The sequence below is a fragment of the Ailuropoda melanoleuca genome, chromosome 2, assembly GCF_002007445.2.
Source record: "Ailuropoda melanoleuca isolate Jingjing chromosome 2, ASM200744v2, whole genome shotgun sequence".
Classification (NCBI taxonomy): Eukaryota; Metazoa; Chordata; class Mammalia; order Carnivora; family Ursidae; genus Ailuropoda; species Ailuropoda melanoleuca.
Genome location: NC_048219.1, coordinates 107611882 through 107637630, shown reverse-complemented (window position 1 = coordinate 107637630; position 25749 = coordinate 107611882). Strand labels below are relative to the sequence as shown.

The 25749-nt window shown below is 36.2% G+C and overlaps 1 protein-coding gene across 5 annotated transcripts in view; it reads right to left on the bottom strand.

Moving 5' to 3' along the window:
- RAB3GAP1 (RAB3 GTPase activating protein catalytic subunit 1) overlaps positions 1-25749 on the bottom strand; it is a 134879-nt gene that overhangs the window by 63570 nt on the left and 45560 nt on the right. For all 5 annotated transcript variants that reach the window (XR_004623449.1, XR_004623450.1, XM_034654475.1 and 2 more), the window contains exons 6-10: positions 13927-14046; positions 12187-12352; positions 7391-7490; positions 4442-4523; positions 883-951 (exon numbers count right to left, since the gene is read on the bottom strand). Coding sequence is in view for 3 of the 5 variants with exons in the window: in XM_034654475.1 (XP_034510366.1) it covers positions 883-951; positions 4442-4523; positions 7391-7490; positions 12187-12352; positions 13927-14046 (537 nt within the window). In the remaining 2 variants the exon portion in view is untranslated. The remainder of the gene's footprint in view (positions 1-882; positions 952-4441; positions 4524-7390; positions 7491-12186; positions 12353-13926; positions 14047-25749) is intronic.

The window sequence follows — 25749 nt, the reverse complement described above, 5'->3', positions numbered from 1 at the left end:
ACAGGATCGTATGCAGTCCTTATTTTTTTCTTTATACCCATCTAAATTATCTGATTAAGAAAACTCATGTTACTTTTATCATCAACAAATACAACCCATTTATTTTCTGATTAAGAAAGCTCATGTTACTTTTATCATCAGCAAATACAACACATTTATTTTAATTACAACAAAAGTGTCCTACTTCTCACTGTTCTGCCTCATGCATGAGAAGGTACTAAAATTGTGTTCCTCTTTCTCCACATTCCTCCTAGATAATATCTGCTATAATTTTTGAGTTGTTTCCATTGCACAGGAGTATATGACTGGGACATTTCGTTATTTATGACATTTAATGTTCAAATATTATTTCCACACATTCTAATGACCATCACCTCTTCCAAGTATTTCATGAAATGCTTCTTACTAGCTAAGTTCAACAGAATTATGTACTGTATCCCTACTTAGAGACATCTTTGCTAAAACAAAGTAAGACTGAGATTGTTCAGGGTAGTGGGGATGGGTTAAACAGGTGATGGAAATTAAGGAGTGCACCTGTGATAAGCACAGGGTCATGTATGGAAGTGTGGAATTATTACATTGTACCACTTAGAACTAATATAACATTATATGTTAGCTAACTGGAATTAAAATAAAAACTTAAAAAAGGAGAGCCTGTTCATCATCTCTGAACCAAAGACCACATCCCCAAGGTCAACAGCTTAAAATATATCTCTAACACATATCTGATCAGCCCAAAAAGTGACCTTTAAAAGTAAAAAAAAATCAACCAACCTAATCAGAAACTGATAAGAAAGAAAAAGGAAAGTTACTAATCACTTGGCAGTTAATTTATTCTACTGAAATGTTTGAATCTCAATATACTACCCTTAACATACTTACGAATAAACATCATTATCCACAACGATACCTTCAGTCAGGTGAGGCCATGTAGTTGCTAAATGGAGTTCACTAAAATAAACAAAACATAAAATATATCCAAAAGCTTTAATGTTGTATGTATATCCTCTGACTCAGCAATTCTACTTCTAGAAATGTTTTCTAAGTAAACAACCAGAAATGCACATACAAGTATATTAAAAGTGGTGCTATTTATAATATAGTAAAACAGGAGATGACTAGTTTATTAACAAATGGTAACACACCTATATGAAGTTAATGTCTTGCAGACATTAAAAACACACACTATACCTAAGAGCCCCAAAGTATAAATAACTCCAATATCTATCAGCCGATCAATGGATAAATAAAATGTGGTATTAGCCATATAATGGCATATTCTACATCAATAAAAAGCAATGAAATACTGACCATGCTACAATACAGGTGAACCTCAAAAACGTTTTGCTAAGTGAAAGAAGTGGGTCACAAAAGGCCACATACTGCATAACACAATTCATATGCAATATCTGGAATAGGCAAATCCATAAGGAAAGAAGGTAGATTAGTATTTGCCTAGAGCTGGAGGGCCTGGGGGGATCAAGGGGATGACAGCTAAGAGGTGAAGGGTTTCTTTTTGGGATGATGAAAGTGCTGTGGTAGAATTAGAAAGAGATGATGATAGCACAACTTTGGAAACACTAAAAACCACTGAATCGTACACCTTATATGGTGAATTTTATGGTACATTAATTAAATCTCAATTTTGAAAAAATCATGTTATAGATCAGAGGTTAGCAAACATTTTCTACAAAGGACCACACAGCAAATATTCTAAGCTTTTCAGACCATGTAGTCCCTGTTATATTCTTGTTTTTTTCTTTTAAAACCCTAAAAAATATAAGTGATACACTAACAGGCTACTGGCCAGATATGATCCACACATCACTAATCTCTTAATACAGATAAATTTTAAGTTTCAAAAAGTATTCATGTAAAATAAAGAAAGCAAGCCACAAAACATATAGAGGATGACATATATTTATAAAATATATAAACACACCGAGCAAAGAAGAGTTACCATAACAGGCCTGATACTTAAAAAAGGACAACCTGCAAGGTTCACCCTTGGCTTGCCATCTGAGAACTTGGATTTTTGAGGGTTCCTATCATTCCCTGATAGGGGTGGCTCACTGTGCCTCAACTACTGGTGCAAACAACAGGGTTTATACTGAACACCTGCTTTCCTTCTGGTACATGTAGAGAGTGCCTAAGTCAACAGCCTCAGAAACACACCATGCGCTGAGCCTCTAGTGGGTTTCCCTGGTAGACAGCCTTTCACACATGTTGTCACGATTCATTGCTGGAAGAATTAAGTGTGTCCTGAGTGATTACACTGGGAAAGGAAGCTGGTCTTTCGTTGGCTCTGGACCTACGTGCCTTTTCCCTTTGCTGATCTTTGCACTGTATCCTTTCATATGTAATACACCATAGCCATGAGCGCAATTAAATGCTGTAAGTCCTCCTAGCAAATCACTGCACTCGGCAGAGACCAAGTTGCCATCAGTGACCATCTATGAGTTGTGGGATTATGAATTCAGTAAATATTTTTTTTCCTGTCGAGATTTTGAACCCACTTCTTAAAGAGTAAAGTTTGGAGAGTAAAGAAGCCAAAAGAAACAATTACTTATTTTCTCTGATCTTTAGAGTTGTTCAACTGCCTGGCAACTCCAGTCTGGACTCTACATTTTAGAATTCTCTGTGGTAACAGGGCCAGAATCTACAACAATATAGTATAATCTTGGTTAATAACTGGACAACTAGCCACCCTTGGCTCAAGCCTATTTTCTGAGCTGGGTCCTATAATGGTCCCAATTAAACCTCTGTGTTACTAAATACCTCTTCAGTAAGTTGATTTTTTGCTTGAATTAGTCACAGTTGACTACTATAGTTTACAACTAAGAAACTTGACAGCAAACATAGGATTTTTGCCTCCTTTTACATTTTCTAAATTTCCCTTACTTTGCTTAAATTTATTACTTTCATAATAGAACAAACTTCTCAGGTAAAAAAATGACTAGACAGTATATGATATTAAAGGACATGAATGATTACAAGTTTAAAACTCTAAGCTCTGAAATAATTTTAGGTATTAACCTCAGATTCAGTTCCTAAGCTTTTATGACTATGTTCTCTCCTCACCCTCTAACTACAGAACAACTTCTTGTGACACTGAAAAATGCCTCATTTCCTCTACCACCAAAGATTCCTTTTCAAAAGCACAAGTATTCCCACAGCATTTGCTAATCACCATGCGATTTAAATGGTCTACCATATACACCATCTCACCCTCACATTATTTTTGTACTCTTCTTTGATCATCTATTTCTCTGATTCCTCATCATGATTTAAAATTAAGAAATATTTAGGGGCGCCTGGGTGGCACAGCGGTTGGGCATCTGCCTTCGGCTCAGGGCGTGATCCCGGCGTTATGGGATCGAGCCCCATGTCAGGCTCCTCCGCTGTGAGCCTGCTTCTTCCTCTCCTACTCCCCCTGCTTGTGTTCCCTCTCTTGCTGGCTGTCTCTATCTCTGTCAAATAAATAAAATAAAAAATCTTTAAAAAAAATAATAAAATAAAAAATAAATAAATAAATAAAATAAAATTAAGAAATATTTAATAACTAATTCCTTCACATTTCTATTACCAGGTCAATTTTATTCTCTCTCCCTAAAACTTTCTCTAAGCAAAATCTATGAATTAGGGGAGCCCGGGTGGCACAGTCGTTAAGCATCTGCCTTCGGCTCAGGGCGTGATCCCAGCGTTCTGGGATTGAGCCCCACATCAGGCTCCTCCGCTAGGAGCCTGCTTCTTCCTCTCCCACTCTCCCTGCTTGTGTTCCCTCTCTCGCTGGTTGTCTCTCTGTCAAATAAATAAATAAAATCTTTAAAAAAAAATCTATGAATTAACCAGCTGGAGGGCCACAAATATATCATTTCCCCCTTGTTTATGCCATGATGGCCACCTTCTTTATCCTTTTATAAACTTGCCAAACTCTTTCCTGCATCAAGGGCTTTTCACAGTCTCTTCATTCTACCTGCAATGGTCATTTTCTCTCTCTCTCTGCCAGGCTAAATCCTCCCTAACTGATACACTTCCTTTGAGAACACTTTCCTGATGGCATCCCAATCCAAACTAGCTTCTCATTTTACTGTTATCATAACTTGTACATTTCCTTCAAATTACCCCACAGCTTCTAACTGTACACTTATTTAGGTGATTATTTTGTCCATTCCTTCAATCAGACTGTAAATGCCAAGAAGCCAGAAAGTGTTTTATTCACTTCCGTATCTTCCTAATTCAGCATAGTGCCTGGGCAGGTCATGATTTCAGGGTCCTGGAATGGAGCCCCATGTGGGGCTCCCTGCTCAACAGGGAGTCTGCTTCTCCCTCTGCCCCTCCCTCCTGTTCCTGCTCCTGCTCTCTCTCTCAAATAAATAAAATCTTAAAAAAAAAAAAAAAGTAAAGTCCCATAAGTCAAATGATAGATTGAAATTCCCACCTTATAGGATCTTCACAGGCACCAAATGGCAACTTGCCAAACTCCAGGCCTCCAACTTCTCCTCCTACAAGGGCATCTATATCTAAACAAAAGAAATATTTTTCCATTATTCAGCAAAAAATGAAGAAATAAGATTTCAATTTAGTTAGGTTAGCTCTTTGGGAGATCACAGATCTAAATGTGCCTATATCAAGAGTACACATAGAAAGTTAGAGAGCAAACAGTCTTTAACTTGACTGCTTGTAATAAAAGCAGTTATAAAAAAGACAATGTTTTAATAAAAGAACAATTCTTATTTGTACAGTGTTTCATTCAAGCCATGCATTCTACATTTTAGCCTTTTGAAATATTCCTTAAATAATGCTTGAGAGAACATTAATCCTGTATTTTTTTTTGCATTTTCTAAGAATATGATTACTATCATCTAAAAGATTATCCAAGCATTAAAAATTTTGATCACCAACCTACATTCATCTGTTTTGCTGTCAATAATTTCTGAATAGCAAATTAGTTATTAATAAATTTTTATTTCAGTTGGTAGTACATGGAAATATTTTCAGTTCAACAAAGAATAACCTTTCTGTTATGAATAGTATCTGAGATTAGAGGAGAATGTAGTGGGTAAATCATTCCCCTTAGCTCCACCCCTCTTAAAGAACTAATAAACACTTCTAAAAGACATCAAAAAGATTTATTTCTCTTTGAAATAATTCAGATGGTTGCTTTTCATAATTTGCACTATACTGGGAATTCCACAAATTAAAGTTTATTGTTGAGTTATGAATATAACCCAGATTTGCTAAAATCATGTTTGAAAATTATCTACAACCTAACTAAATTAAAATTAGTCATTAAATATGGCTCAATTACTTGATTCAGTAAATTTTCTCAAGTCAATTTCATTCCATTTTTCCAACTAAAGAATGCTTATAATAATAAAGATTACAATAACTAGCTTTATTACAAGATGTGAATTTTTAAGACCTTCAAAATGTGTAACAAGCATATTTTATAAATAAGCTAAAAATTATTACTAGATCATAACTGTGCAAAAGTTTTAATTCAATTAAAAGTTCCAAAGCGGGGCACAAGGGTGGCTCAGTCAGGCATCCAACTCTTGATTTTGGCTCAGGTCACGATCTCAGGGTTGTGAGATTGAGCCCCATGGTGAGCTCCACACTGGGAGTGTAGCCTGCTTAAAATTCTCTCTCTCCCTCTGCCCTCCATTCTCTCTCTCTTTTCTCCCTCTGTCCCTCTCTTTAAAAAAAAAAAAAAAAACAACCCACACACACACAAAGTTCAAAAGCAAAACTGTGGAATGAAAGTATCATGGGATTTGGAGTTTGACCAGTGTTTGAAAGCAAATTTTATCATTTAATGACCATGTGACCCTGGGCCAGTTACCTATGTTTTCTAAGATACATACGTTCTCTAAGAAACATGAGACCTATCTCAAAGATAAATGATAAATACATGAAATAACATAAAATGCCAAGCACAATTTGTGGCCCATATTACATATTCAAATCCCTTCCTTCCCTTTATAGGAGAAAATATTAAAAACGTATATGGCCTTCAATTCGCTGCGGAAGACGGTTAATATTTTGGTCACCATTAAAAAAGAATTGGCAAGAGAACATTAACAAAGGCCTTACTGGCAATCAAAATTATAATGCTAACATTTCTGGCTCTTGGGCTTCCTCTCAGATCACCACAGACTGTATCATCTTGGGAAATATTTAAAATTGACTAATATATAGAGCAGCCTTGGAAAAAAGGAAAAGGAGGGCAGGAATTGAAACTTTCACAGAGAAGCTGGCTACGAATTGTCTAGAGGGTATTGTCTGGAAACTAAAATTACCAAAATGAACATCTGAGTCTTTCTCCTAATTCTCAGCTTAGCTTTTATTTCCCTTTGCTATAGTTTAGTTGCAATTCTTTTATTGTACATTAGAATTTCAAATTATTCTGTGGTACATAAACAAAATACCAATAGCATATACAACTACCAAAGGCTAAGGATGTACTACATTAATTCTAGTATCATTTCAAAACTACCAATTTTCCATCCTATAAATAACCAACTACTTGGAACAAAAATAAAAAGTAAAGAATATTGTTCAATTCTAATTTATTCTTCTCTGAGGAGGTAGACTGAAAAATGTTTTCAGGCTAGTAAAATCCCTGTAATTATTTATAAGTTTGTATTATATTTCTTATTAGAGATACTGAATATAATTACACTTCTATGTGAGAGAAACACCCAGGAACCAAACCCTCACTTAATTAGGCTATATGTCCAGTAGGCTGAACTTTTCCAGAACTTACGTAATGTCTTGTTCACACCTGCAGCCCAAACATCCCAAGCTGGCCCATTATAGGCTAATAATTAATGATTACTGAATGAATCAGTATATTAGTATATATTGCTTTATGGCTAAGCGGGTAAATTGATTTTAATTACATCAAAAGCAAGTTAAAGTAAAATATTCTAGAGCTCTACCCATCATAAATATATGTGTATATACACTTTTTTTTTTCTTTTCTGCTTTCCTTATTTAGCACTCTTCTTCAATCTCTACTTTCCATAAGGTTCTCAGCTTATGAGGGTGGCTTCCGTTATTACATTCTAAAAACAGACATTTTAAAATCATTCACTACATACTAATTTGCAGCACATGATGTTCCACAGTAGAGGGACGCTTTATAAATAATGTTAGCTTTCAAAGACAGATTGTCACATATAGGGTAATACTGTTTCTAGAACAAACTTCAGAGCTTTTTTCAAGAGAAAAAAAATGATAAAGGCAACGAAATCAGCAATATTGCATTTAGAATGAATTACAAACATTTCAAATTTAAAACACTTGAAACACGCTGTTTAATTTCTGAATATATTTTCTTTTCCGTTTATATTTAGTAAGTTAAATATACTCTAAATTATCTCACCTGGAGGTTGCTGAGGCCAAAAATACTGCTGCCAATCCTGAAGTACGTACGTAAAGCGAATAGCAATACTAACTGGAGGCAAAGGAGTTAAAGGACATCCCTAGGAAATAAATACAAAGACAATATCGTAAAACTTTTTAAAAAAGTGGTTTGTTTTGTTTTGTTTTGGTAACAATGCAAATTACATGAATATGAAGCTGTTTAAACTACTAACTGGAGGTACGCCTAGGTGGTTCAGTGGTTAAGCCTCCGACTTAATTTCAGCTCAGGTCATGATCTCAGGATCCTGAGACTGAGCTCCTCATGTTGGGCCCCACACTGGACTGTGTCAGGTCCCTGGGTTCCCAGCTTGGAATGGAGGCTGCCTGTCCCTCTCCCTCTCCTTCTGCCTCTCCCCCAGCTCGTGCTCACTCGCACTCTTGCTCTCACTCTCTCTAAAATAAATAAATCTTTTTTAAAAACAAATAAATAAATAAACCGCTACCTGGAAATAAAATAAATGCTCCTTCAAAATATTTTAACAATTTTAATTATACAAATATAATTTCTTACTATTCTGTTCAGCCATAATGAATGTGAAAAAAATCGGATTCATTTTTTTAAATAAGTAAAACTATTATAAAGTATAAGACAAGGATTGAGGAGATAATGTCTTTTCTTTCTTTCAAATGAAAATAAACTCGAATTAAAGCCAGTCTTGAATATTTAATCATAATTTTAGACTAAGACAAATGGTCACTCATGCAAAATATATTAATGAATCAGTTAACAGAAAATTTAGATTCATCTTTACATTTATTAAAAATCATGAAAATTAATATCTAAATATCCTATGATCTCAGCTTGCCTTAATAATGGTTAATGTGGAATAGGACTTAAATATAAAAGGAATCACCTATGGAACATGTGAAACTATAAATTCAAGAGTATTCTGCATATCTAACCAGTTACCAAGTGTTGCTCATACTGCTGATCAGGAGGAATAAGAGACATTTAGCTCAGTAGCAGCATCTATAAATGTCACTAGTAGCTTTAACCAAATACAAACTCAATCTAAAGTCACAATACAAGGTGGCTGCCCAAAAAAAAGATAATTCAGTTTTGGACTGCTGTGTCCTAGACAAGCAAGGTAAGATTCTGGCTGGTTAGGAATAATAGATTTCTCAGTCAAGTGCAGACATTAAGTGAGTGTTCAACCATAATAAGATACAAATAGTCTAAAAACCATAACAAAGTTGCTTTGACACATAATCTCTGCTTAGTAACATAGCAACATAGATAAATACAGAAGAGATAACCAGAAGGGAATAGCTAGGATCACACATGACATAAATATATCTTTGTGGGCCCTAGAAAAGGTACACAAAATCCAAAGTTTTAAATGGGGCTCAAGGCACATGCCTGTTGAGTTCCAGGTGTGGAGGAAGGCAGTGACAGCCTAGCATTACAGACTGTATTAAGTGGAACTGGAAGTTCAACTCTGCGCAGAGTGAATGCACTGCAAGGCTCTGCTTAAGGCAGACACTGGGGCAGGGCACACCGGCTTGGTACAGTAGCTTTGTTGGAAGTCATAGGCTGGGGAGAGTTACTGAGTGACAGGGGGAAAAGACACTGAAAATCTAAGCAAGCAGTCCAATAATTCCAAGACCAGACATGCAATACCCCTAATATCACCACAGAGCAAGAGACTCCAAACACCATTTTAAACCCCAATTCTAAAATTTTCTAGGTAGCAACCACAAAATTACAGAGCCACAAGGGAGGATGGGAGAGAAAGTTAAAAATTTTAGATATAACATTCTTTCTAAATGAGCCGGCAAACAAAATTTCCACAAAACATGAAGAAATGTAGTTTTTTTTTTTTTTGAAGAAATGTAGTTCTAAAAGAGAAAAATATCCAAATCAACATTCAAGACTATAAAACCATGATATATAAAGAACATCTGAAAGAAGGAAGAATGTCTAAATGAAAAAGACTAGAGTATGAATTTTCACAAATTTAGAGGATTATGGCAGAACTTAAATTTAAATTTTAGGTACCCCAAAAGGCAAAACTGATCCCCCCACCCCTACCAGAAGGAAGCCTTTTCTAATAAACCAGATCTATGCAAAAATGAAATAAACTTCCAGTGAAGGGTGAGTACTCTGGAACATTGCAAGCAGGTGTTAAAGAGTAATTTTTATAAAGACAGCTTTAGAGAGATATTACAGTAAAGTCACATACCAGGTACCCTTAGCTATGTAAAACCCCTAAAGTACCCAAACAACTCTCAATTTTTATAAGTTCAACTCTTAACAAATCAATATTGAGGGGCGCCTGGCTGGCTCATCAGTAGAGCATGCGACTCTTGATTTCAGGGTAGTGAGTTCAAACTCCACATAGCACTTGGAGCCTACTTTTAAAAAATCAATTCTGAGAGATGTCTCATATCTAGATGAGTGAGTATTGTGAAAGTTCTGCCAGATGATGTGATGAACTGATGAAGAACACTTTTTTTAAAAAAGTACAACTAGCAAACTGTCATAATCTAAGTTAGGCTCTAGAGATCAAGTTGGTCCCTAGTTTCAGTACAGAAAAATTCAGCTACATAAGGGACATAAAAGATCCATGAAAATAATGTACACTAATGTTTTTGAAGAGGGACTAAAGTATTAATATTTGCATCTGACCAGAAACCTGATCTGACCAGAAACTTGATCTAAAAATATATAATCAAGACTTCTGGTGAGGGAGCAAAGGGAAACAAATGGGACAGAAATATATACATTATTTATCTTTTTCAATTATTTCTCAAAACACCACATGTAGAATGAAGCAGTACTTAAAGCTTTTCAAAGTTTTTGAAAAAAAATTACATACCCTCATGGAACTCTCTAAAGTGTATGCTTCTATGATCTTTTAGTGGAGATAAACACAAGAAACTACTAACAGTAGTTATTTTGGGGGGAAGAGATTGAAAGATGAAGGAAGCTTTTACTTCACTTAAATTTCTTAACATGGTGACATGCATTACTTTTTAAAGAAAAATGTCAAATGGATTTATCTGAGTGTAAATAATCCTACCACTACACTATTTAGAGCCTCAACACTGAGAACATTTTTATGAAATTAAGTTCTAATCCTAAATATCTACCATAACTATTAAAAGAGAAATTTCAGCATTTTTCTCGTTATTTTTCCCTTTTTAAAATTTTCCAACCTTCAGAAAGACTGCAAAACTAGTATAATTAACATCCATGTGACTTTCATTAAAGTTCACCAATTATTAACATTTTGATAGATACATACACACACATATATATAAATAATTTCTTGGGTGAACCTTTTGAAAGGAAGTTGTAAGTACCATAACAATTCACACCTAAATACTTCAGTGTATAATTACCATAAAACAACTGCCATTCTCAAGAAGCTTAATACTGACTCTATTTTCTAAGACACAGTCCATACTAAAATTGTCCCAATCATATCCTTTTTGGCTATTTTGTTTTGGTCAGGGATCCAATCAAGGATTATGTATTGCATTTAACTGTTATGTCACTTTAGTCTCCCTTAATTTAAACAGCTTCCAGTCTTAGTTTTGCCAATCATGGCACTGACTTTTTTGAAGAGTCTAAGCCAGTTACTTCGCAAAATATGGCTCATTTTGGAAATATGAGATTGTTCCCACATGTTTTGACTTATGTTAAGCATTTCAGGCAGAATGCAATACAGGTGATAATATATTCTATTCAATGTATCATACCAGGAAACACCTAATATCAGTTTATTAATAAAGTATGATCACTTTAGTGAGATGGGTGTCAACTTAAGCACTTAAAGGGAATATTTCCAAGTAGAGGACCCAATCCACCATTCCCTCATCTGGCTTTGCTCTAATAGCTCCTCAACTTAAATCCTAATTTTCTTCCCCCAGAATAACATAGGCAAGTCCTGAATATCTGTGTGATAGTGTTTTTATAGAACACCAAGGATGTACTAAGTACATTCCATTTAGCTTTATTGCTCTCAGTCATAAAATGTAAGCCAGATTAATCCTAAAAATCAAATACAATGAATATTTGGGGCTGGGGGAGAGGCAATTCAGAACCCAAAGTGCTGAGACCTCAAGGAACTCACAGTCAAAATCCCAAAAAAGCAGCTATCTGAAGCTGGGGAGGCTGGCAATTGCTGACCCCTGAACATGGGTGTGAACTATGCAAGTCCACTTAAAGATGAGCTTCTTACAGTACAGTACTGTAAATGTTTTCTCTTCCTTATGATTTTCTTAGTAACATTTTCTTTTCTCCAGCTTACTTTATTGTAAGAATATGACATATAATACATATAACACACAAAATCTGTGTTAATCAGGTGTTTATGTTACTGGTGTGGCTTCCAGTCAACAGCAGGCTAATGATAATCAAGTTTTGGGGGAGTCAAAAGTTGTAAGTGCATTTTTGACTGTGCACAGGGGAGGTGGGATATCAGGGCCCCAAACCACCATTATTGTTCCAGTGCCAACTGTTTTACTATTAGAGGAGAAGGAGTAGAAAGAGATAACACGGTAACTAAATGTTAACAAACTGAACAAAATTAGTTTAATTTTTGTTCTCTAGCATTAATACACTAAAAATCTAACTGGATACTGTTTCTTTGAACATACATAGTAATTTATGTAGTCAATTATATCTTTCTTCCATGTAATTACATTATCGATATTATAGAGAAATGTTTCTACATACTCAATAAAATTACTAAATTGCTACTTTTATCTGGATCCCAGATAAGGCTGACAATATCAATACAAACTCACAATCTTTGATTTGAAGATGTCCAGCAGACCTGATAAATGAGTGTACTGATTTGGCACTTTCCGAAGATGAACCATTTCAAAATCAGTTCGGACACCATGACCCTGACATTCGCCCACATACATTCGTCGCCATTTGTGATGAATTTGCACAAAGAGTGGCACCTGGCTGTAGGACATAATTAAATAAGAACAGACTTTAAGTTCATTAAACACTGAGTAATTCCTAAATCTAAAAATTTCCCCATTATTTTAATCTCAAATATTTAAAAACACTAAGCAAGGATCATTCATCAGACTTATAAGAGACACACTGTTAGTTTCTTTTCTCCTTACTAATAAGCTGAAGAAATGATCACCTAGTGGCACTTTATATGCAGAAAATTGTTTTAACATAGATGAGAGTAAAAAAAGGCACAATGAAAATTTTCTTGAATAAAAACAATCATTGAGATAGGGAAACTGATGGACTCCATAAAAATCTGGTTTTTGCTCCCTTTTCTGCTTCTATTCTTGCTAGGACCTGCACCCCCACTTTACACATGCCTCAGTAGTTTTTGTCCTTCTTGTAAGAGACAAGGAGTTAACGATTTCTCTAGAATAGATAACATCTAAGGGAGGAGCAGGTGAGAATGACCACACAAAGCTATCGCATGTGCATTCCAGACCACCAGCACCAACATCTCCATGCCAAGACACCCTGGCTCCAAGGAGTCACACCTGGGCCCTCGCTTTTGTTCTAACCAGTTCCTGGATGCCTAAGAGGACACATACATCAGACCATAATCCTCAATGAAAACCCTCAGACCCCAAGCAAAGATGAGACTTCCTCCTTTCCTGAGTCTCTCAGATACTGTCTGTACCTATACTCTCTCTGTGCCTTTAATTAACACTGCTTTCATCTCCTCCTGGTTCACATTTGATTTCTATCCTGCATGCATCCAGGGACCCCCTTGGTTGGTCCTGAGGGACCCTCTCTGGGTCCAGATCAGGCCTGCTGGCATCAGTATCATATTAGCCTTTCAAAGGCAAAATAAAATTTGATTCACAAGTAGGAAACAATACAAATCAAACCAAATTAGCGGTGAAATATTTTTTACTTGTCATTTGTAGAGCCAATCCTTATTATTCACAGATTTGCATGTTTACAAATAAGCCTACTCCCTAAAATTTATTTGTAACCCCCAAATGAATACTCTCAGCACTTCCAGTCATTTGCAGACATACATAGAGCAGCAAAAAGTTTCAGTCATCTGACATGGGCAATCTCAGTTGAGGTCGAACAACACAATGGTTTCTTTTTAAGTGTCAAAATTAGATTTTGGCACATATTACATGGTGCACTGGGTGTTATATGCAAATAATGAATCACGGAACATTGCATCAAAAACTGGGGATGTACTGTATGGTGACTAATATAACAAAATAAAAATTATTTTAAAAAATTAGATTTTGTAACAAAATTTAAATAAACTAAACATTTGAAAGCAAAACACAAAAAGAGTACAATTTACTCTTCATTTCAAATATTCACTGAATATTTCAGTAAATTCCCCTTTAGAAATGCACTCACTAAAGGTTTTGAGTTTGTCCTTCTATATGATATTCCAATATAATAATGCACAACTAGGAACCCTAAGAATTTTTTTAAAAAATCTAACTTAGGAACCATTTTCCTTAATAAATTATAATTAAAAATAGTTTTTAATTCATCATCTAGGTTTTTCCAAAATGTTCACCTACCAGCCAGTGTTTCCCAAAGCAATAGACACAGAACTCAGAAGAAGATTGCACTTAGATTCACTGAGAACTGCATCATGGTTTGCAGCAGGGGCAATCACCACAAACTCCCGCAGTCCATACCTTTAAAAAAAGAATCACTGCCATTAAACAGGGAAAATCTCAGAATACCAAACCATTATTTAAAAACTTGAAAAAATCTCCTTTAAGTTTAGCAACTTATGTCTGAGATACAGGTGTTTCTTTTTTCAATGGCAATTGAACTGATAACATAAATTTCCTTCATTTAGTAAAACACTTCCATTATTCACCTAATTCCTCTCAATTCTTGACAAATTAAAAGCAATTTGCTGAAATCACAAAAGAAAAAGCATTAACAGTTCTGCCTTAAAAGTTAAGTTTCCAAGACTGAAATTTTGCTTTAATTAACTGATAACATTAAGTCCACTGATGTGTAAAGATAAAGTTTGGTAGATTTCCTAAATGGGAGGAAAATAATTACCAGCCATCATGTATTTGTGCTGTCTAAATGTGAAAACATGGTTTACTCAATTAAATAATTATTATATATATATAAATATATATATTTATATAAAATATATAATTTTTTTTAAGAGGGGGGAGAGAGGGTAGGCGAGCAGCGGTGGGGGGGCGGAGAATCTTAAGCAGGCTCCACCCACAGCACAGAGCCTGAAACGGGGCTCAATCTCACAACCCCAAGATCACGACCTGAGCCAAAATCAAGAGTGGGATGCTTAACTGACTGAGACTTGCTGGCATTCCAATGAATTCTTATATTCTTTTACTCAATAACACATATCAGATAGGAGTCACAAAATTATAAGAGAATGGCTTACTCTTGCTACGATATCACACAAAAATGAAAGCTTCTCATTAGTTGTTAAGTCCTTTAAATACCATAAATTTGTGGCCAAACTTTATAAAAATATAAGGTCAAGTTAGTGATTTTGCCTATTTGAAATTCCTGTTCTAGTCACTCCTACATGTATTTTTATTTAATATTTTTAAAATTAATTTATGAAAGGCATTACCCATTTGCCTAATTTATTTTAACACTGGATATGTGGAGTTGTAAAGGCTTACTTTTATGAACATTCTCAAGAAATCCCACAATGATAAAGATCAAAAATAAAAACAGTCCAACCCATAATCTGTTTATTGCTTAGATGACAAAAATTTAGTTCATCTTCTCACCTTGCCTCCATCCTCCTACCCCTGAAATCAAAAATTAGTTATACAGAAATGGCATTAAATACTTGAAAGAATCCAGGGCTATGAATTTTAAGCTCTAAAGGTCTTTAAAAATACCTTTCTCTTTTTTTAATGTCCTTGGAAAAAAGAAAACAAAACAAGTGAACATTTTTCCCCATGCCATCACCCACAGTAGAGTGAAGCCAGTCAACGGTTCTTGGTTATTCCTCCAGAAATAATCTATGTACTCATCCTACCCTCTAAATAAGATTATAATACATATGCCTTCTGTACCTCCTTTTCAAAGGGTAATCCCCCACTGATCTGATCTCTCTCTCCAGTTTTATGCCACTGCAACAATACTACTACTGTCTATTTCTACAAATATAACTATAGGATAAAGTCCTATAAGTTGCTGGATAAAAGAACTTCTGTATCTGTTATAGCTGCTGCCAAACTATCTTCTCCCTCTCCACACACAAACTGTACCAGTGTATACTCCCACTAGTTACAAATAAGCCAAACTGAACTGCTTTCTGTATATATGCAATAAAATTAATTGTGTCCTCTATGTCTTTGTTTCCTCTAAGTTGGAATGTTTTCCCTCATTCTATCAGTATCTGATTGATACTTTCTTTGAAGATTTACCTCAAATACCACCCATTACTCCTGTTAAATATGCTCGCTTCTCTGAATTCTAATGCATTTTTCCAGGCACTATTATTATCTTTGAAGGATCAATATATATCACTGATTTACCATCTCTACTAGACCTACTTGAGGCCTGAGACGATGTCTTGAACTAAGCAAACATTAACTGGAGGCTTTAAAAAATGAGAAAAATCAACAACAAAAAACAAGCAACCAGATTAAAAACTGAACAAAGAACCTGAACAGGCATTAGTCCAGAAAACGTATACAATAGGAAAACAAGCACGTGAAAAGATGTGATCAACATCACTAATTAGGAAAATGTAAATCAAATCCACAATGAGATGACTTCACACCCACTAGGATGGCTACTGTAACAAGCAAAATAAAAACATGTAACAAATGTTAGCAAGGATACGGGGAAATGAGAACCACTGAGCAGGAATGGTGCGAATGTAAAATAGTACAGCCACTATGGAAAAACAGTACAGTGATTCTTCAAAAACTGAAACATAGAATGACCAGCAATTTCACAACTGAATATATACCCAGAAAAATTAAAAGTGGGGACACAAAGACATACTTGAACATGCCTGCTCACAGCACCTTAATCCACAACAGCCAAAAGGTAGAAACAACCCAAACGTCTATTAATAGATGAATGTGATACAGGTATACAGTGAAATATTATTCTGCATTGAAAGATAAAGAAACTCTGATACATGCTAAACACAGATGAACCTTGAAGACTTGATGCTAAGTGAAATAAGCCAGTCACAAAAGGATGAAAACCATATGATTATACTTATATGAGGTACACAGAGTAGTCAAACTTAGAGACAGAACACAGAATGGCGGTTACAGGGCCTGGCGATGAAGGATTGAGGAATTATCATTTAATGTGTACAGAGTTTCAATATGGGATGATGAAAAAGTTCTGGAGATGAATACTGGTAATGGCTGCACAAAAATATGAATGTACAATGCCAATGTACAATTAAAAATGGTTAAAATAGTACATTTTGTTATGTTTTACCACAACAAAAAATATTAAACAAATAAATGAGCAAAACTGATACACACTTTAAAGAATAAGAAATATCAACAGCTAAGAATTTTATTCAAAGATATTCAACCTTATTGGTGATTAGGAAAATAAAATTAAAAGAAGATAATCACTATTTACCAATTAAATTGGCAAAAAATACAAAAGACTGGTAAGACCCAGCATTGGCAAGAGTTTAGAACATGGTGGTATATATAAACATGGTTTATACCATAGGTGGTGGTATAAACTTTCAAAACATTTTTGGAGAATAAAAAGGCAGGATATATCAATATTTAAAATTCACAAACTTTGTACTACTTATATTTCCTTATATCTATTTTACAAAAACAGTCATACAAATGCCCAAAGCTATATAGACACACCTTGAAGATACTGCAGGTTCAGTTCCAGACCACCACAATAAAGCAAATATCAAAATCAAGCACACACGCCTTTTTTGGTTTCCCAAATTACATAAAAGTTATTTTTATAGTATATTGTAGTCTATTAAGTGTGCCAACAGCATCATGTCAAAAAAAAGGAATGTAAATACCTTAAATAAAAAACACTTTATTACTAATAAATGGTAACAATCTTCAGAGATTTCAGCAATCACAGATTACAATAACAAATAGAATAATGAAAAAGTTGGAAATACTGAAGGAATTATCAAATTATGACACCTAGACCAGAAGTGAATAAATGCTACTAGGAAAACAGACTTGCAGGTAGAGACTTGCTCAACACAGGGTTGTTATAAACCTTGAATTTGTAAAAGATGCAATATCTGCAAAATACAATAAAGCAAAATACAAAAATGAGGTATGCCTTTATGCATAATGATGTTCATTGTAACAGTTTAATTGTAAAAACTAAAAACAAACTAAATATCCTTTAATGGAAAAAAATGGGTACATAATTACAGAATCCTCTCATACTACTTGATACTTGACAGTCATTAAAAAAAAAAAAGGTATTAGAAAAAAGTTTACTGGGGTGCCTGGGTGGCTCAGTCTTTAAGCGTCTGCCTTCGGCTCAGGTCATGATCCCAGAGTCCTGGGATCGAGCCCCACATCGGGCTCACTGCTCAGCAGGAAGCCTGCTTCTCCCTCTCCCATGCCCCCAGCTTGTGTCCCCTCTCTTGCTGTGTCTCTCTCTGTCAAATAAATAAAATCTTAAAAAAAAAAAAAAAGTTTACTGACATAAAGGCAATCATGAAATGCTAAGACATATATCAGAATATGTAATCTAATTTATGAAAAAAGTTCACAAATCAAAAGCACAAAAATACATATACATATAACTGACACACTCATAAAATATCCAGATGGACATATCCCATATTTCCCATGATTTCCTGCTTGGTTGTCCAAAATTAATAAGTATGAGATGTTTAAGCCTCCTTTTTTATATGTGTATAGAAAGGGAAGGATGGGGAGGGGAGAATGGGAAAAGTGAAGGGGGAGTTTAATGGTAAGGTAAGCTTCATTAATAAATCCACATGTATCCTACAATATCTAGTCTAGTAATTTAAATTTATGAGGCACTCAAACGTATCAACACAAATAAAAATCCCACTAAGGCAATTTTTAATAATAGAACTGCTTTATCTAACAGATTATGTATGTACATGCTAAATACTAAATTTAAATATAAATGTGCCTTAGCATCACATTCTCCAACTGAGAAAGGTAGGACAATCATTCATTTTTATCTATTTTGTTCTAAGATATATTTTTCTTTCTTGCTCCAATAAAGACTGAAAGCAACAACAAATAACCAATATCTGTTGTTCTTATTGTTTATCTTGCATAGGAAAATCATAAAAACACACCACGAACTTCGAATGCTACCATTTTATATCTCTTACATGTAGAGTTTCTTTCTTACTTTAGAAAGAAATATATTCAGGGGCACCTGGGTGGCTCAGTCAGTTAAGCATCTAACTCTTGCTTTTGGCTCAGGTCATGATCTCAGGGTTGTAAGACTGAGTCTCACGTCATGCTCTGTGCTGAGTGTGGAGCCTGCTTAAGATTCTCTCTCTCTCGGGGCGCCTGGGTGGCACAGCGGTTAAGCGTCTGCCTTCGGCTCAGGGCGTTGATCCCCGCGTTATGGGATCGAGCCCCACATCAGGCTCCTCCGCTATGAGCCTGCTTCTTCCTCTCCCACTCCCCCTGCTTGTGTTCCCTCTCTCGCTGGCTGTCTCTATCTCTGTCGAATAAATAAATAAAATCTTNCCTCTTCTAATAGTATTAGAATATATGCATAAAATACTGTATCACCAAAAACAGTAATGATAAATAAAAAAATTTCTTGGACATATTTATACCTAGCATGTACAATATACCTGAGAAAATGGAGGTGTTCACCACCCAGGCACCCCGAATTAACAATTTCTTTTTTCAATTTCACCCTCCCAGACATCCTCGGATATTGCAATCTGTACCTTTAACTTATGATCTATTCAGATTAATTCTGGCAAAAATCTAACAATTTACACAGTATAGCTCCATTTCTCCCCTCTTCCTTTGTACAATACTGTCATATAAATTACATTTACATATGCTATAAACCCAACAGTACGGTGTTATAATTACTGCTTAAGCAATCTTAAGGGCTTTTTTGATTAAGAGAATATCCCTTTTGAATTTACGAGAGTATTTCCAATGCTGTTCATTCCTTCCTATGGATCCAAGTTACCATTTCTTTCTTTTAATACTGCCTATAAGGTAGGTCACCTGGCAATGAATTCTCTTTGTTTATACAACTGTGTTGTTATTTCATCTTTTTTTTGAAAGATAGTTTTGCTGGATATAGAATTCTTGGCTGGCAGTTTTTTTCTTTCAACACTCACTATGTCATTGCCATTTCTTTATGTTGTTGCTGCTGAGGGAATCCTCAAAGTGTGGTTGAGCTGAAGGTCCAAAGACTAGGCTGGACAAAGACAAAACCACAGAGCCAAAAATCGTCATGAGTTAAACTCAGCTATACTTTCAGTATATTTTTCCAATCTCAGTAGAGCGTCCCAGGCATATAGCATTTATGCCCTCACTTTCTGTGTTATTTCCATACTGTTGCTGTAACAAATTACCACAAAAATGCTGGCTTAAAACAAATGTATTACCTTATACCTCTACAGGTCAGAAGTCTAACAAATATCTCACCAAGCTAAAATCAACTTGTCAGCAAGGTTGTGTTCCTTTTGAAGCGTCACAAGCGGGAATTCATTCCTTCCCTTTCCTAGTTTCTAGAGGCTCCCTCATTCCTTAGTTCCTGGCTACCTTCTTGAAATCCAGCAATAGCAGGCCAAGTTCTCATATTACGCCACTCAGACACTGACTCTCTTCTGCCTTTTTTTCCACTTTAAAAACCTCTTATGGAGCACCTGGGTGGCTCAGTCAGTTAAGCATCCAACTCTTGAGTCAGATTCTTGATTTTGGCTCAAGTCTTGAGCTCAGGATCATGAAAGCCCCGTGTTGGGCTCCACGCTGAGCGTGGAGCCTGCTTAAGATTCTCTCTCTCTCTCTCTCTCTCTCTCTCTCTCTCTGCCACTACCCTCCCCCACCCCCAGCACACACAGGATCTAAAACAAACAAAAAAAGAACTCTTGTAATTACACTGGGCCCACCCAGATAATCCAGGATAAATCTCCCAATCTTAAAGTCAGTTTAATTAGCAACTCTAATTCCATCTGCTCCCTTGATCCCTTCTGGCCATGTAACCTAAATTCACAGGTTTTAGGATGTGGATATGTTTAGGTTGTAGAGAGGTTCATTATCCTGCCTACCATTCCTTTCTTATGTAAAACCTCTGCTCAGTAAAGATCTCACAAATTTACATTTGGGCATAAATGTCTCCTAGGTTAATGTCCATACCATTTGCAGGACTACTTATTCTATAAGGAGTAACAATCAAGGGAATAAATCTCTACTTATGGTTTCAGAAATCTGCCATTAGAAGATAAAGGATAGGTATATAAGGAGGTAGAGAGAAGTATCCAACCAATCACCACATAAACATCAATTACCTTGCCTAGACCATAAAAAATGATCATGCCCACATGTCTTTTAAAGACCAGTTTTATAAAATACCCTTAAAAAAGCTAAACAGGCTTAGAGCTTATCAGCAGGTACTTAAGATAAAAAGTGAAACTACAAGATTTCAAAACAGATGTAGATAGATCAACTATCAAAACTGAACACTGCCATAAATGCCAAAATTCTATTTTCTAAAGTTTGATTTGAAAATTTTAAGTTTTTTTTTTTTTAATATTTTATTTATTTATTTGACAGAGATAGAGACAGCCAGCGAGAGAGGGAACACAAGCAGGGGGAGTGGGAGAAGAAGAAGCAGGCTCATAGCAGAGGAGCCTGATGTGGGGCTCGAACCCATAACGCTGGGATCACGCCCTGAGCCGAAGGCAGACGCTTAACCGCTGTGCCACCCAGGCGCCCCTAAGTTTTGTTTTTTTAAGAGATTTTTTTATTATTCATTTGAGAGATAGAGAGCGCACAAGCGATCAAGAGCACGAGCAGGGGGTAGGGCCCAAGGGAGAGGGAGGAGCAGATTTCCCACTGAGCAGGGAAGCCTGGTGGGGGGCTTGATCCCAGGACCCCAGAATCATGACCTGAGCCAAAGGCAACTGCTTAACCAAGTCACCTGGGTGCCCTGAAAATATAAGTTAATCATACATTAATTTTATCTCATTCCAACATGAACAACCTATGCTAATTGTGTATGTATGGTATAAATGAATACTTTGCATAATAGTTCTCAAATTTTCAATGTCATTGTTATAGTATTAATTTAATTTTTTTAAAAGGCAATGTTTATAGGGGAACACTTCTGTGTTATGTTATTCTTCAGGGCTAAGAAGCATGGCAAGTAATTTATAACCTTGAAAATTGTAAAATTTTAATTTGCAACAATTATAATATTAAAATTCTATTTAAAAAACAAGTATAAAAACATTATGGGAGCACCTGGCTGGCTCAGTCAGTTAAGCATCTGCCTTCGGCTCAGGGTCCTGGACTGAACCCCACATTGGGCTCCCTGCTGACCAGGGAGTCTGCTTCTGCCTATCCCATTCCCCCTGCTCATGTTCTATCAAATAAATAAAATATTAAAAAAAAAACATTATGGGGGAAAAATTATGAAATATTCTTAAAATCCCCAGTTCACATTAGGCCCAAAATACACAGACATCCTCTCATCTTTTGTCATTCTCAACCCTCTGATGCTATACTCCAGGCTTAACCAAACTACTTGCAGGTTTAAAACTCTTAATTTAAGCATTAATATCTCTATCAATGCTCTTGTTTTGCCTTGAATATCTTTTGACGTAACTTCACTTGGCTTATTCTCACTTGTCTCTCAGGATTCAAGTGAGGTAATGCCTCCTCTGAAAATAATTTCCTGATTAGATCTATATTAAAAAGAGACACCTCCTTTGAGTTTGCATCAAGCCCTGTGCTGTCTTCCATGAGAGCATTTATCAACAGTGCTGCCATTGTTCCCTTATCTAGCCCCCTACTAATACCAAAGTTTACTGAGCCAGGGATCATATTTTATCCTGGTATCTCAGTATCTCCCTCACAGAAAATGTTTAAAAAATGATGCCTGCTGGATAAAAGAGAACACATATACCTTTAATATGGTTAATTGTCAAATAATTATCAAAAGTTTGGTTGCTGGCCTTCTAATCTTTAAGAAAGATCAAATTTAAAAAATGGAAGCAACATGGCTGACTGGCATGACACAGACCCACCCCCCAAACAAACTGAAACACTTATAAAATGTAACAATGTTTTAACATACATAGCTGAACTTCAAAGAAAATAAAAAGGAGATAAAAAGGGTGACAGAAAACAAAGAGGGAACTGAAAGGCAGAAGTAAGCACACAAGGTGAGTCTGAAGAAACCCAGGGGATTATCAACTCTGGATTACAGGCCCTAATAGCTAGGAACTGGGGATTGGGATTTTACAGGATAAGCCTTTTAGCTGCTAAAATCCTGTTAATATGACTCACAAAGATGTGTGCAAAACTGACCATGCTCTGATAGATTCAAGAAACAGAGAATTGCAAAAGAAAAGTCTGTTTATGTCTGCAAATACCACGTATTTTAGACTGGCAGTGGTAAAGTGAATTATAATAACTCTGAGATTGATAAGGTATACCCAGCCCCGGGGAGGTGGTCTCTCGCATGTATCTAGACAAGGCTATGTCCAAAATTATCCCAGCCTCATAGTAAATATAAATAAAGTGAGATCTCAAAACTATGATTCCAGAAGCATATCACTCAGGTTATTATCATCCACCATGCCCTTGCTTACAAAGCACCAGGAGTAGGAAGCTGCCTATCTTTTCAATGATGTCACCAATCTCTCCAAAGACCAGCTCTCTTCTATATCCTTTAGATTTATTCAAGCATTGCACACGGATTTCCATCAACCCAAATTAGGAGAGGCTGTAACGTTCTGAATGGCTCCTCAGGGATATGGGTGTACACATGAGGCAAGGAACTGTAACTGAGACTTCTGCTTAAAGCCTACCTAGAAGGGACTACTACTTCAATGAAATGAAAACTCCAGACCCCGATCGTTTTAATGGCAAATTCTACCAAACATTTAAAGAAGATAACATCAATTTTACACAATCTCTGCCAGAAAACAAGAACAAAATACTTCCCAACTCCTATTATAAGGCCAGTATTTCCCTGATATCAAGATAAAGTACAGCATTCCATCCTTATCAGTGGGGGACATGTGCCAAGACTTCCAGTGGATGCCTGAAACCACAGATAGTACCGAACCCTACATATACTGTTTTTTCCTATACACACATACGATGAAGTTTAATGTATAAACTAGGCACAGTAAGAAATTAATAACAATACCTAATAATAAAACAGAACAATTATAATACACTATAATAAAAGTTTTATGAATATTCTCTCTCTCAAAATATCTTACTGTACTGTAATCATCCTTGTGATATCAGATGATAAAATGCCTACATGATGAGATCAAATGAGGTGAATTACAGAGGCACTGTGACATAGCACTAGGCTACTACTGACCTTCTGATACATCAAAAGACCATTTACTTCTGGATTGCAGTTGACCTTGGAACTGAAACCATGGAAATCAAAACTGCAGAAGGAGGCAGATGGTGGGTAGGAACTACTGTATAAGAAAATTACAGACCAATATTCCTCATGAAAATAGACACTACAGTCCTCAACAAAATAATAGCATATTAAATCCAGCAATACATATAAGCACAAATACAAACTATAACACAAAAAAAGGGGGGGTTATCTTGGGAACACAAAAGTACTTAGATATCCAGGGGTGCCTGGGTGGCTCAGTCGTTAAGCGTCTGCCTTTGGCTCAGGGCGTGATCCCAGGGTCCTGGGATTGAGCCCCACATCGGGCTCCCCTGCTCTGCTGAGAGCCTGCTTCTTCCTCTCCCACTCCCCCTGCTTGTGTTCCCTCTCTCGCTGGCTGTCTCTCTGTCAAATAAATAAAATCTTAAAAAAAAAAAAAGTACTTAGATACCCAAAAATCAATGTAATCACCATATTAAAAATCTAAAGGGGCACCTGGGTGGCTCAGTTGGTTGAGCGTCTGCCTTCAGCTCAGGTCATGATCCCAGGCTGCTGGGATCCAGCCTTGTTTTGGGCTCTCTGCTTAGTGGGGAGTCTGCTTCTCCCCCTGTCCCTCCCCACACACTTGAGCACTCTCTCTTCCAAATATTTTTTAAAATCTAAAGAAAGAAATTATCATATCAATTTACACAGAAAAGGCATTTGACAAATTGAACATCCACTCATGATAAAAACTCAGCAAATGAGGAACAGAAGGGAATTTTCTCAACCTGATAAAGAACACCTATGATAAATCTACAGCTAACAGTACACTTAATGGTAAAGGACTAAATGTTTTCCCTCTGAGATCAGAGCAAGGCAAAAATGTCCACTCTCACCACTCCTATTCAATATTTTAATGGAAGTCCTAGCCAGTTTAAAAAGGCAAGAAACAAGGACACCTAGGTGGCTCAGTCGGTTAAGCACCTGCCTTCAGCTCAGGTCATGATTTCGGGGTCCTGGGATCAAGCCCTGCGTCAGGCTCCCTGCTCAGCGGGGAGCCTGCTTCCCCCTCTCCCTCTCCTTCTGCCTCTCCCCCTGCTTGTGCTCTCTTGCTCACTCTCTCAAATAAAATCTTAAAAAAAAAAAAAAAAAAGAATTAGAAAGNAAAAAAGGACTAGAAAGGAAGACACAAAACATTCCCCGTTTCACAAACAACGTGCTTGTTCACCTACAAAACCCAAAAGGCACTACAAAATTCCTCCTAGGATAATTAGATTTAGTTAAGTCATGGAATAGAAAGTGAATGCACAAAAATCATATTCCTAAAGACTAGTAACAAAGAGCTGGAAAAGAAAAAATTTTTAATAATACCATTACAATAGTACCCCCCAAAAAGAAAGCAATAATCAGGTACAAATGTGACAAAACAGGGAGAAGGAACTAAGATGGTAGGGTAGTAGGAAAACCCTGGGCTTGCCTCGTCCCTTGAACACAGCTAGACAAATATCAGATCATTCTGAATACCCAAGAAATCAATCTGAGAACTGACAAAACACAGAGACAAGAGGTCACATTGTACAAGGTAGGAGGTATGGAGATGTGATTTGGGGGAGAAACAGATCACAGGTGCTAAGGAGGGGAGGAAGGCCTGATCAGACAGAGAAGGAGAGGGAATACCAGCGCAGTCAGCTCCTTGCCCAGAAGACCAGCACAAACCTCCCACACAAACCATGTCTACTGATCACAGAGCGATGCAAAGCTCCAGCTCTAATGGAAATACCATCAGGTCTCTCTCTTTTTTAAATTCTTTTTTTTTAAAGATT